The sequence below is a fragment of the Elgaria multicarinata genome, chromosome 8 (genome assembly GCF_023053635.1).
Source record: "Elgaria multicarinata webbii isolate HBS135686 ecotype San Diego chromosome 8, rElgMul1.1.pri, whole genome shotgun sequence".
Classification (NCBI taxonomy): Eukaryota; Metazoa; Chordata; class Lepidosauria; order Squamata; family Anguidae; genus Elgaria; species Elgaria multicarinata.
In genome coordinates, this window is record NC_086178.1 from 37715452 (window position 1) to 37729482 (window position 14031).

The window sequence follows — 14031 nt, forward strand, 5'->3', positions numbered from 1 at the left end:
GCTGAAGAGATCACTTCCCAGCACAGTTAAATATGAGTTGTCACTACAATACCAGTGTACTTGCTGTTGAGAAACATTTATGCATGGAAAGCATCTACTGGTATTTAAGGATAACACCATGCAGATAATAAACTGCACTCTATGCCAACACTCTACTTTTATGTGAGCTAATGAGATTTCCCACAATATGTGGTGAACCAATTCCATACTTTACAGGAGCCACAATATCTTGCCATGCAAATGTTTTTGTGGTAATCAAACAGGTGCTCCGTCATATGAAGCGGCCCTTAGAAATTAAACTGAAGTGCTCTTGCTATCACTGGCTGGTACATGAGAAATAATATTGCACTGAGTCACCAGGTAATAGAGCTGGAAGTAGTGTTTACGATAGAGATGGGGAATGTGTGGTCCTCCAGATGTTGTTGAACTACAACTCCCATCATCCCTGACCACTGGCTGGGACTAATGGAAGTTGTAATCCAACAAGATCTGGAGGGTCACATGTTCTCCATCCCTGGTTTACAACAATCCTTAACAGACCCTGTTGAGCAATGTTTATTCCTTTAGACTGATTTTGCTTCATGCAATACAGCTAGGAAAAAGAGGCAGAAAAATGCAGGCAGTTTGGGCAAGAAGGGCCTGGTTCAGACAACATGCTAAACCATGTTGCTTAACCACAAAATAGTTAAGGGAATGCAGTAACCTTAATTAACCCATTTTGTGGTTAATTTACTTTATTTATTTATTTATTTATTTAATTTATTTATTTTAAACATTTATATCCCGCCCTATATCAATAAGATCTCAGGGCGGCATACAGATAAAAGCATACAGTAAATATACACAGCTAAAAACAAATTAAACCATAAACCAAGTTAAAACAATATATAATTTAAAAGCAGTAAAACTATTAAAACAGTTAAAACAATGTGCCAACTTAGTGAATTCAACCATTAAAAGCTTTGTTAAAAAGCTATGTTTTCACTTGGCGCCGGAATAAAATCAGCGTTGGTGCCAGTCGGGCCTCCAAGGGGAGGGCATTCCACAGTCGGGGTGCCACAACAGAGAAAGCCCTCTCCCTTGTCCCTTCATAGCGAATGTATTGTGCTGGTGGGATGCGGAGAAGGGCTAAGTCTCAGGCAGGCATATATAAGAGAGGCGCTCCCTCAAGTATTAAGCAGCATGGTTTAGTGTGTTGTCTGAACCAGACCAAGGAGTTGCAAGAAGCCTCTGGAAAGGAAAGCAGTGTTGGCTGCGGAGGTGCTATGAAGGTTCTAGTCTGGGGCTCTCAAGCGTCCGAAACCTGTCCACTAAAAAGTCCTGCACACTACTGGAAGTAATATGTCAGGTCTCTAGACAGCAATATAGACATTTTAGGCTGGCACAAAGCTGTAAACAGTTTCAAATTCTCAGGTATTAGCATGTATTTTTAAGCGTCTGCCATTTTTCCAGCATGCCCAATATGCTCCCAAAGTTTTTATGCAATACCATACCTCATCTAGAATTGGTTTTAAGGTAACTTTCAGGTAGTGCTTTCCCACTATTTTCATCATCTCATCTAGGCATCGAGTAGCTAAAGAGTTTCCCCTGAAGATTGTATTTGCTTCTCTGCAATACAATATGAATAATTAAGAATTCAAGACAGAAGAAATGTATAAATCATAGCCAAAGTTATCTGCGGAGTAATTCCAGCTCATACGTTAGGGCTGGGGAACATGTGGTCCTCCAAATGTTGCACTACAACCCCATTATCCCTGACCATGTTGGCAAGTTCAACAACATCTGGAGGGCCACACTTTCCCCACTCCTGTATTCAAAAAACAGCTTTTAAAAAACTCTCTAATATAATATTCAAGTAACTAATAATGAAATGTTTGTGTCTATTGGACGCCAAGCTAATTATCAGCTTCAAGTCATCTCTATGCTGAGCTGGAAGGAAAAATCTATCCTCCTAACAATTGACAGAAACCTAGATCAGAAAACTCATTCATGATTAAATCTAGCAAGTTTTAAGATACAGAAGGCAAAACCCTATCTTCTTAGGTATTCCTTTCTTGAACGGTTCTTTCTGTATTTCTTCTGGTTCTATCTGCAGTTAGGTGCTACATCATTTAATATTTATTTTAAAAAAACCAAATCAAAACAAAACAAATCAGTCAATATTGTAACTCAGTATTAATGAAGGTCCAGGAAAATTATCCAAACCAATGGGAACATATGGATTATTTTTAACATATCAGAGGCCCACAAATTTTGGCTAACCTTAGTATCCACCTAAATTTATCCTCACTCTGATCTTGCCCTCTCACCAAGAGTTGAAGGGTGGGGTCCTATTTCTGAGATCATGCCAAACTTCAGCAGTATTCTGAGCCCAACATGATTGACAGGACAAAGTCTTGAGCTGTGGGTGAGGGGGACAAGGTTTGGCAGATTCCCCTGACCTTTTTCAGGTTCAGGAGATCAATGGGGCTTGCCAGAACGTAAATATAAAATGCGCTCACTACTGGTGAGTGCATTACATATCCCTGTCAAATGTGCATTTTGCACCAGCATCAACCAATTGTTACAGTTCATACTCATCAAAAGGATCCTGAATGACTTGTTTATACTTTTTGCCAACAATGGCATGTAGTCTGATGGAGCAAAAGACTGACAGTATCTACTGACAAATATAATTTCACAGAAAAGTGTGTGAGACAAGTTTCACAGACATATCTACCTGTCATGGTCACAAATATGGGGGAAAGGGGGAAAATCAAGCACTTACTGGGTATCATTCAATTCTAATTCTGCCACTGAAGTGACAAAGTGTACTAGTGTCTGATGATGAAGCAACAATCTTACAAGAGGCAAAATGGCATCATATTTATCAGGACACACTTCAGCCAAAATGTAACCAGTAGAAGCAGAAATTGGCTATAAAAAAGAGAAAGTGGCCAAAATAAGTACCAGTTACACCAACTAGTAAAACAATTTGAAGTCCAGAATTTGAATACATTTAAGAATGAAAATGTTCTAAATTGGCAGTAGATAACATATGATGGTTAGATTGCAAGTCACTTATTCAAGAGAAAACTCATTCAAGTAGAACTCGTAACATTTATTAGCTGTTTACCGTCAATCATGACATACTAAATTCACTGTAAATGTTAATATTCTGGGTCACCTTTGTGATGTCACAAATGGATGTTGGATTTATAAGGCTCCCTACTGTTCCATAGGAAGGAGAGCAGGCAACAAGAGGCTAACACATCTCGGACAAAAGTTACAGCCAAAGAATGTGACATCCCATCAAGAGAAGAGTACCTTTCCAGTTCAGCTGAAAAAATAGCCATGAGGGGATGGGGTGGTGGTGGAATTTCACTCAAATATGAGTGAAAAAGTAAAGCAAAAAAAGAAAACATGAATATGACAACTTAGTAGGGAATCCTCAGTAGTTTGTAACTTCTCCTAAGGGAAAGCAAGCCATGTAAACATAATTACACTTTCTTTTCTCAAACAAGTAGTTTCATTAACTGGGTCTACCTACTTCCTTGTGTGCTCAATAGTAGAGACCCCCCCCCACAGTAAGTCTGCCTTTCCTTTCTCTTTCAGTTCACAGGACAACAGGCATTAAAACATGCCAAGAACAGTGCCCACATCCAGCAAATCTTTACAGTGGCCTTAGCTAGACCTAAGGTTTATCCCGGGATCATCCCGGGGTCATCCCTTTTCATGTAAATGACACACAGGATATCCCGGGAGTAGGCAGGGACGACCCCGGGATAAACCTTATAAGGCCAGTACCTCCTGGAGGATCCTTCTGCCAAAGGAGGTACAGGAAACTATTGTGCCCCAAGTGGCTACAATATAATATTCTCTACAGGGATATTAATATTCAAAAACGCGAAAGTGGCTGCCCCACATCAGAGTGGGCCATAATTACAGGCAGTGGGGACTAACTATCCTTTTGATCCATAAGCCAAGGCAATGCATTTTCTGACCCATCTACTGAGAATGGATCTAATGACCCTTTGCTACAGGAATGTCTTACATCAGGGTGGCAACCACTTTTGGTCTGGGGCCAGATTGCACCCCATCTCCCTACCAAGCTGGTGGCACAGATGACCTAAAATGTTCAGGGCCAATCCTGAAAGTCTTGTCCCATGACATCATCTGATCCTGCCCAATTCTCTTTCTTTGCCTTCCCACTGGGAGGGGGGCACAGGGGAATACTATTGTTATCAAATTATCCCAGATTGGAGGTAACATGGGGATTCTTTTCCTGGAGTCTCTGGTAGCCTCTAGGGGAGAGGCTGTGCTTGTGGAGGGCCCAGGGTCTGCAGAGGGGGGCCATACTAGGAACCTCTGAAAGTGAGATTAGGCCTGCAGGTTGAAGGTTCCCCACCCCATTTTACAGGAAGGAAACGTGCTGTCAGAATGCTTTAACTTCTGTGACTTATACAAATACTTTGGGCATAGGGCTCATTAGGCTTTTGCCACAGTTTCATTTTTGGGTGGGAAGGATTGAAGCAAAAGTAGGGTAAAATATTCAACTCTGGAAAATAGAGATTAGGCCCAGAAGAAACTCAAAAGAAACTTTCAACTCCAATAGAAAGTAGAGGTAGAAAACAAAAGCTGGGATAATTTTCCTGTCAAGGTGGGGCAACAAGAGTGCTGGCCGTGCTTGCTGGCTGGCTAAATGACATAGCACTTGTAATTCTTAACATCCAGAGAAGTCCTTTAGGCACACAGAAGGGCTTACACATGCCTAGAATACTTTATTTGAATTGCGACTCCCATACCAGCCAGATCAAATAGCGTTTGAAATGCAACCTTTACATGAAGCACGAACGTCTGCTTGTTTCAGATTGGAACTACCGCTAATTTGGACATCCTTCTGAAGCTTTTAAAAGAAATTCAAGGCAGATATTTGGCACTGACCAACAGGCAAAAGTAGTATGCGAGGGGGTGGCTTTGCATTCATTTCCTCTAGAATTGTCAGAGTCTCTGAAAAGGAGAGTACCTCAACTTCTGATGACTTTAGCAGCAAGTCTCTGAGAGGAACATAGTACTCTGATGGAAGTACATAGTCTTCAGCATAACATATATTCAGTCTAAGTGATCCATGATCATCACTTTTAGCAGATTTATTTCCATTATCTCTTGGTTGTAGAAGGTACCTTAAAAAAAGAAGAAAGCAAATGCAAGGTTTAAGGCATGTTCTGAGTGACATAACCTGACATTGCAGCTTGTTCACAATCTACCAGGAAGATTAGGTCTAAAATTTAAAAAGTAATAGCTTTACTTTTTGATAGGGTAAAATTTGCATATATTTATGTTGCAAATAAAGAGAACATCACAGAAATAGGTAAATCACAGTCCATTAGCTCATTGCTAGCGGACCAGTTAGTGCTGCTGGCTTCTAGGGTTCTTACAAAGAATGCTGAATAAGGTGGACTTCCAGATGCAGTTTTTATGGTTTGAAGCAAGTGACACTCAGGTTCATTTAACAGATAGTTATGTTTTAGGTGTTAGGAGATACAGAGTATGCCTTCTTGCAATGTAAATTCAACCAATGTTGATGGACTACAGGGATTGTATTATTTTATTTATTTATTTATGTATTTATTACATTTCTATACCACCCAATAGCCAAAGCTCTCTGGGCGGTTCACAAAAATTAAAACCATTCAAGGTATAAAACAACAGTATAAAACCATAATATAAAATACAATATAAAGGGCTTTCTCCGCTGTGGCACCCCGGTTGTGGAATGAGCTCCCCAGAGAGGTCCGCCTGGCGCCTACACTGTACTGCTTTCGTCGCCAGCTGAAGACCTTTTTATTCTCTTTCAGTATTTTAACACTTAATTTTAACTTAAATTTAAATTTTACTGTTTTAACTCTGTATTTTAATCTTATATCAATTTTGCTGCGTGGTTTTATCCTGGTTGTGCTTTTTATACTGTATTTTGTAATTGTGCTTTTAACCTGTTGGTTGTTTTATTGTGGTTTTAATTTTTGTGAACCGCCCAGAGAGCTTCAGCTATTGGGCGGTATAAAAATGTAATAAATAAATAAATAAAATAAATAAATAAAAGCTCAACCAGATAAAAACAGCAGCAATGCTGTTTAAAAAGAAAAGAAAAAAGGAGGCCACCAAGACTGAAGTCTGCTCATCCCTGGCATGTTTGTGTGTTTTGGTACTATCCGGCTACTTTCTTTTTTGATCTGCAAACGCTCAAATGATGACAAGAGAAATTATTTATATTTGTCACCTTCAGTGTGCCAGTAGTTTATAACTATGAAGATGACACATGTTTACTGACGTACCATTATAATGTAATGTTGTCCAAGCTACCATAAGACTGCCTGTCCTAAGATACTGGCCTCAATTTAACTAATGTTAGCCATGACTAACAGAGTAACGGCTTCCCAAGTCCTGCCAGTTCAGTCCACCCAGAGTAGAAGGTGGGCAGGCTTTTATTTTTTTTATCATTAGTTCTGTGTTCCCCAACACCCATCAATCCATGATAGTGAGGAGGATCCTGCAGATCGAACACTGTTCCTGCCCCTGGAATGCCCCATTTGGGTCTGTACTGCCTGTACAAACACTAATGATAGTTCGGCTACAACCATGGGGCTTTGCACAGGAATACCAGAGCAGGGTCTCTTCTGCCTCATCCTAATGTGTCTTGGCCAGCCTTTGGCAGAGTTATGATTGCTCTGCCAATGGGACTTAAAATTAGTTGCCACTAGCTTTTTCTATTGGCTCCAGAGGGGCTTTCTGTCTGTCGTTTGTTTAGCATTATATCCAAACCAGGAACTCTGGCTTCTCCCCCACAACCCACCAGAGAAATTAACAAGAACAATTTCTCTAGCTTGTTGGGGGAGAGACAAGCCACAGTTTGCATATCTCTGCAAAAAAAACAGGGATGGTGTATCCCTAGGTTGTTTAATCACTCCTGCTTGCAGCAGAAGCAATCGGGCAGTGTGCACCAGCATACTGCCTCATTCATGACAACTCACAATTTTGAAAAGTGTGGTTTGTTATTATTTAGGTCAATGAGCGACCTAAATAAGACAAAATTCAGCTGGAGTGGAGTCAATGAATGATACTGAAGGCCATAACAAGCTATCTAATCTTGCAGGAAACAACTGGTAGTGTGACTGCTTGTATGCAGTTACAGATCTTTTAACACTGTCATACATACTACAAAACATGTACTTTATTTCAACAGTGTGGCAACTGCTCTTTTGCCCAATTTCTTACCAAGCTTGTGTGGAATCACTTCCTAACATCTTTACAGGAATCTTAATTTCTCCTAGGAAGAGGTCCTGTACCAAGTTACCATTGTTCCATAAGTCAACCCTGAAAATTAAACTAAAGTTAATCATTTACTGTTGTAACCATCATAATTATCTTTCATATAATTTAAGAGGCATCATCTGATTTAATATCACATAGAACACCACACCAACTCAGCATGCACACAAACAAGGTTATAATCTCACACGCAATCGTTTAAGTTAAGAGGAAGAAAATGTCATATTTCTATAAAAGGCAACCATAGGAAGGTCAGCACAGTAGTTAAAATGAGGCTTTATCAGTAAGATAAAAGCCATACTGGATGATATTGAGACACTCAAAGAAAAAACAAGTGACTACTATTTTCTTTTCAGGCATTTACAGTTCATTTGATTAATAATCCTATTTTATTGTCATTCTGACTAAGCTGCAACACTTCAATGACACATGCATTGATTTTTTTTAAAAAAAGCCAAAACAGCTCAAATTCTCACAACCTAAAAAGCTAAAAGTCTCCCAAAGGCATGCAGTCCATTTGGGTTGTTGAGTCTTACCTCACTGATATTTCTGTTAAGACAGCACATATATTAAGAAGAAAAAAATAAAATCCATTGTGTTGTGGCATGACTGATGTTTCCTTGCCTCTCTAAAAGATACATCTATTGCGATATTAAGTTGTGTGTTCGAAACCATACTACTGATGAAGTTCAGTTGAAGCCAGCTTAAGAAATAAGCTATTCCCTATCCTCAGCTCAGATGACAGTACCTTCTCAAGATCATACTGGAACAGACCAGGAGTGGGACCTGGGTTTGTCCACTCCCTTCCTGCTCCCCTTCTCAGGTATAGGCACCTTTCCCCCACAGCAAAGAAGGCAGGAAGAGAAGAATGCAAGCCCCAGGGCAGCTGCAATGATTAGGCTACTAATCTCTGCACAGTTATTTGCGGGAGGAGGTTTAGTGTTACTGAACTTAACAGGACTTATTTCTGAGTAGATATGCATAAGATTGCACTGTAAGTCTTAAATTAATATAGACAGGAATATGCTACAATTCCTTTAATGTGTGTCTTCTCTGGAGTTTCATTATCTTGACCATTCTCAGCAGTCACTGAGTAACTTTATACTTTCATTATAAAACACATTTACTGTTTTGTACGAAAACAGCAAAATTAATATGCTAAAGAATATACCTGACTTCCAGCTTCTCGATATCCTCTTCTTCCACTTGAAACTGTGACTTTTTGGTGTAGCTACTGGACCGGGTTACCTGTAAGTAAAACTCAAAGTAATTTGTTTCTCCTTTTGTATTACCCGTTTAATCCCCATTCTGAAATTTATGCCTTCCTAATATTACTCATTAACTAGGAAAAGAATTAAACTTAAATAAAAAACATTTCCCAATATGTCTTGAAACACCTATGATTAAATGCAAGGTTTAGAGATAGTAAAGGACCACAACTAGCATCCCTCCATCAAGATCTGTATAGACTTCTACAGGATGCTCTTTTCAAGGCTGCCTGTAGTCTTGATGGCTAAGGATGCCTACCGTGCTCTCCAGAGAATAGCACCATCTCTCTCCCCCTTGCACAGAGCGTGGCATAAGTTTGCCTAGAGCTAGCCCCTCCCCGCCAGTGCTAGCTTTCAAGTCAAAGGGAAAGGATTCTCACTTGTGTGAAGAAAGGCAGATGTGGAAGATGAAAATCGTCAGACTTATGCATACCACAGCTTATTATTCAGTTAAGAGGAATATTAATCCTATTCCTGGGTATTTTAAAAGCTATGCATTGCATTGGATCCAGACCTTGTCATATGTAAGAGTAAACCCATTGAAATCAATGGCTCTTAATTTAGTATGTCTACGTCTGGATCCAACTAAAATATCGTGAAGTGGTTCTGAAATACTGTCAATATTGTACTGAAGTCAGCATTTGTAGCTGTTCAGCATATAGCTGAGCCTCACTTATATCTAATTTTACTATAAGAATAAGTTACTTTCTGCTTTCTGACCAGTAAAAGCATCAAGCTGCTTATATCACCAATTACAATGAAAGCTGTATACACTTATCAAAGGCAGCTGTGCCACTTTATTTATGGATTATTCATTTTCAGCACTGTATAATGTATTTTATGTATAATTCAATAAAAACTATTTACTTTTTAACAAGTGTTTTGCCTGCAACTTTGCAACATGTATTGCTTAATCACATTTCAGTAGGTTAGCAGTTTTTATACACTTAATATTTGCTTCACTAACAGCAAACATTAACAGAAACGTGGCTGAGGATAGTCATGGACTCAAATCATTGATAGCAAAGATTGCATTTCAAGCCCCATACAGTAGAAGCTATAATGGAGAATCTTCATGAACAAATTAACATTAAGTGTTGTGCCGAAGAAATATGAAGCAAAAACTATGGTCAGAAATTGAGAACAAATGAAGATTGATTTCAAAAGATGGAGAAGAGAGTTCAACACATTTTGAGCTGTATCTTTAACTGAAATCTCTTCTGTGAGGCAGACATAACTTGGACCCAATTTTATGTTCTTATCTGACAATAAGTTCCATTGAACTCAATGGGGAGCACTTCTGAGTAGACATATATAGGATTGCATTATCAGATGCTTTCAGATTTGGCTGTCCAGATTTAAATCTTCCAACAAAGGTTAATGCCACTCAATTCCCAGTCATGTTGGAAACTAGCTTCTTCTGTTTACCTCCAAACTCCTGAAACGTGTTGTTAACTTGTACTGTTCTGACTTTCTTCTTCAACTCTGTTCTTGATCCCCTACAAACTAGCTTCTGCCCTGAACCATCTACTCTTGTTAAAATGTTAGATCATCTTCCCAAATTATCAAACCAAAGCTCTCTACTCTGTCCTTGTTCTCCATGGCTATCCTTCTCCTCCTCGATTCCCTCTATACCTTAGGTTTCCTGATTGATGCCAGCTTGTTCACTTATCTGTCAAATCACACACTGAATGTTTTCAACAAGAAACTTCTCTTCAGTCTTCACTCTTCCTCCCTCTGCCCTATGACTCTATTCTTGGTACCCTGCTAGTCTTTCTTTACAGTCCCCCTTAGGTGATCTAATCTAATCCAATGTTTTGCAGTAACATCTACATGCTATTGACATGCTGTAACACTTACACGCAGTAACATCTACATTCTTCTCTACCTCACAGCTTTCCCACTCTGTCCAGCCCCGCATCTCTGCCTACCCTGTCTTATAGATGTATTTAGATATCCTACCACTTTCTCAAACTCAATATCCCCAAAACTGGGCTACTCATCTTTTCTCCCTAGCATTCCATTCCTCAATCATTCTCAATATCTGTTATCATTAACATTCATTGCATTATTCATTTATGTCTTATATTTTTGAATCCACCCAATAACAAATGTTAACCAGGAATTGCTTTAATTTATAGTTTGATTTTCTGTTATTTTTTTGTTTAGAATTTAGATTGTACATAGTTTTTAAGTTCATGTTGTTAGCTGTTTGGGGGGCACTTATTGGGCTAAAGGGCAGCATTTAAACATTTATGTAAATAAACACAACCTTGAACTGACTTAATTCTTCTCTTCCCTATGTTCTCCATATTTGATCAGTTGCTCCTTGTATCACATAAAAACAGAAGCAGCAGCCTATTGCTCTACGGCATGTTGTCTAAAAATCTGGTTCTCTCTCTCTGGTGATCTCCTGCACTGTCTACTACATGCTTCTTTTTTGGCCCTCCTTTTTAATAACTCGGTTATTTTGCCCTCTTATCTAAAATTCTTCTGCCACCATCACTCAGACTATGCACCATCCCTCCCTGGTTTCCCATTGTTCCCTTACTGTCTTCAATCCTTGGAAACTTATTTATTTACCACATCTCTATACTGCTCCATATCTAAGAGAGATTCTGGAGTGGTGAATATCAGGGTAAAACATTAAAAGATTAAAACACCATATTAAAATTGTTCTTTTTAAAATGGAATACCAATAAAATACCAGTTACAACCATGGCTACTCAATTAAGGAATGCTTCCTGGAATAGGCCTCTTTTGGGGAGGTGCCAGGAGGAAACAACGTTGACACCTGCCTGAGTTCCAGGGACAAGGAGCTCCAAAGGAAAGGGCTACGGCACTGAAAGCTCTCACTGAATTCCTCCCTGAACAAGTATGTGGTGCCAGCTCTCTTCTTTGAAAATTCCTACTCAAACCTGTTTTTTTGTGAGGGGTTTGGCTTAACCCATTCCTATTCCCATCTTTTGGCCACATCCATCACTCACCATCCTTGCCTTTCCCTCCCCCTCCCTTGCTTTCTCCATTAGATGGTAAACTCTTTGGAAGGAGCCTATTTTGCCTTTGAAACTCTGTAAGATGCCATGTATACTGATGCAATTTTCTTTTTTTAAAAAAACCCTTCATAATTAGCACGTAGTTAGCTAACAAAAAAAGCTTAAAACAGAATAAACTGACAGGCAACACACCAATAGGTTATTTTGATAGGAAATTAGTTACCTCAAAATAAAATGTTTCATTAAATTGTGGATTGCTTGTTTTCTTCTTTACCTTTGTCTTCTTTTGGTCATTCCTGTTCCAATATGGTACAGTTTTACCATACAGAACTTAAAACATACAATTATAAAAATACTGTATTGATATGAACAAACTATGCAGTTAACCAATATTTTCATGGAAGACATCTTCAAACTGAAAGGCATTTTTAGTAAACTGAGTGCATTACTGATCACTTGAATTTGTGTAGCCCCACTGAATTCGATGAGTTAAATATTTGGAACAGCTAGGTATCCGCATGCAAAGTGACATTTTTATATATGCCAGGGATGAGCAACATGTGGTGTGCAGGCCGCATGCAGCCCCCGTTGTGATCCCCTGCTGCTGCGACTGAAATTGTGCTGTCAGCAAAACTGCAGTAAAACAAAGTGTGTGGGGATCTCATGGCTTGTACTCCTGGAAGCTTTGAAAAAGCACAATGTCTACTTGGAAAGAAGGCATACGCACCCCACACGCCTTATTTCCCTGCAAAATTGCTGCAGTTATGGTCACCATCAAAGTATATTTGGTAGTGGATTATGGGGGGAGGAGGAATAAACTCCTGGAGGTTGCCCATCCCTGATATATACCCATATATTACTTTCATTTTATTTTCAGATGTTGGCATTAACAACATTGTGCAATGGGGATTTAAGAAGCTGGTTGTGGTGTGTTTGTGTGGGATGATGATAAAAAAAAAGTTAAAGCCCTGATGTATGCATAGAATTTCAAGGGTGCTTTAAGATTATCCACAAAAGAAATGCCTCAAGTACTTCAGTTTGAAATGGATTAGAAACATCAGCATGAGATACAGTAACCATCATTTACTCATCATACAAAGCATATACAAACTAATCTGTTAAAAATTTCCATATCCTCTGCTAATTCCACATATATTGAGGCACAGTAGCTTTCTTCAGATGCTCCCCCCATGCATAAGACTGTGTTTGAGGGGGAAGCTGGGCCATGCAGAGATGGAGCATTTGTTTCTACAGCTGTACATGTGAAGGCTTCCACACAACCTGGAAACCCATGTGAACAAGGTTCCAGATCATGTGAAAGCCTTCACATGTGCAGGTGTACTCACAAAAGCTTCCTCCCAGTAGACATTCACAATGTATGTGTGAATGCTGGAGGATGGGCTACTCAGTACACGGAACATCAGGGGAGGGGCTAGTTGCCACTGGCCTGCTTCTCATTCACAGATAAATCAATGCATAAGGGAAACATCTGAAGAGGGCTAGTATGTTTCTGGTAGTTAGAATCATAGAATAGTAGAATTGGAAGGGGTCTCTAAGGCCATTGAGTCCAACCTCCTGCTCAATGCAGGAATCCACCCTAAAGCATCCCTGACAGATGCTTGTCCAGCTGCTTCTTGAATGCCTCTAGTGTGGGAGAGCCCACAACCTCCCTAGGTAACTGGTTCCATTGTTGTACTGCTCTAACAGTCAGGAAGTTTTTCCTAATGTCCAGCAGGAATCTGGCTTCCTGTAACTTGAGCCCGTTATTCCATGTCCTGCACTCTGGGAGGATCGAGAAGAGATCCTGGCCGTCCTCTGTGTGACAACCTTTTAAGTATTTAAAGAGTGTGACAGTAGGACTGGCAGGACGAGGTTTAAATCCCTGCCACCTTGGACTAGTCACTCTTTCAGCCTCACCTATTTGATAGGGCTGTATAATGGTGGGGGAGGACGGGCTGAGAATAAACATTCCTGGAAGGAACAAAGGGGCAACAATGAAATAAAATTAAGGAATACATTAATGAATGCAGCAATGACAAGCATTCCTTAATCCAAATAACCCCTTGTACTGAAATAATCATACTAGTTTTTTAAAAACCTGCTCTTGCCTTATCTTCAAATCTGACATAGATTATGCATAATATGCAGTAATTAAGACAGCATTAGTCAGGAAATATATTAAATCCTTCCCAAAGCTGTATTAACACCATCATCCCTTGCTTAATGACATGTATATACATCAGTTCAACTGAAAATTTGTGCAAAGAGTTATTTACTTCTGAATATCATTAAATATATCTTTCGCTTCCATTAAATTATTACCTTGAAGGGCCCACAACAGATACTGTAGCATAAGGGTCACAATTCTGTCCATTGATAAGAGGCAGCCCATGACATTCCTTCAAGCTAAAGTTAAAAATACAAACACAAATTAATCTTGTTGCAGTTTGTTTATAATG

The 14031-nt window shown here is 39.4% G+C and overlaps 1 protein-coding gene across 1 annotated transcript in view; it reads right to left on the reverse strand.

Moving 5' to 3' along the window:
* RASA2 (RAS p21 protein activator 2) overlaps positions 1–14031 on the reverse strand; it is a 51581-nt gene that overhangs the window by 19102 nt on the left and 18448 nt on the right. Inside the window, exons 6-12 of the mRNA XM_063132165.1 lie at positions 13895–13978; positions 11796–11868; positions 8480–8556; positions 7255–7353; positions 5006–5162; positions 2768–2916; positions 1494–1608 (exon numbers count right to left, since the gene is read on the reverse strand). Coding sequence (XP_062988235.1) covers positions 1494–1608; positions 2768–2916; positions 5006–5162; positions 7255–7353; positions 8480–8556; positions 11796–11868; positions 13895–13978 — 754 coding nt within the window. The remainder of the gene's footprint in view (positions 1–1493; positions 1609–2767; positions 2917–5005; positions 5163–7254; positions 7354–8479; positions 8557–11795; positions 11869–13894; positions 13979–14031) is intronic.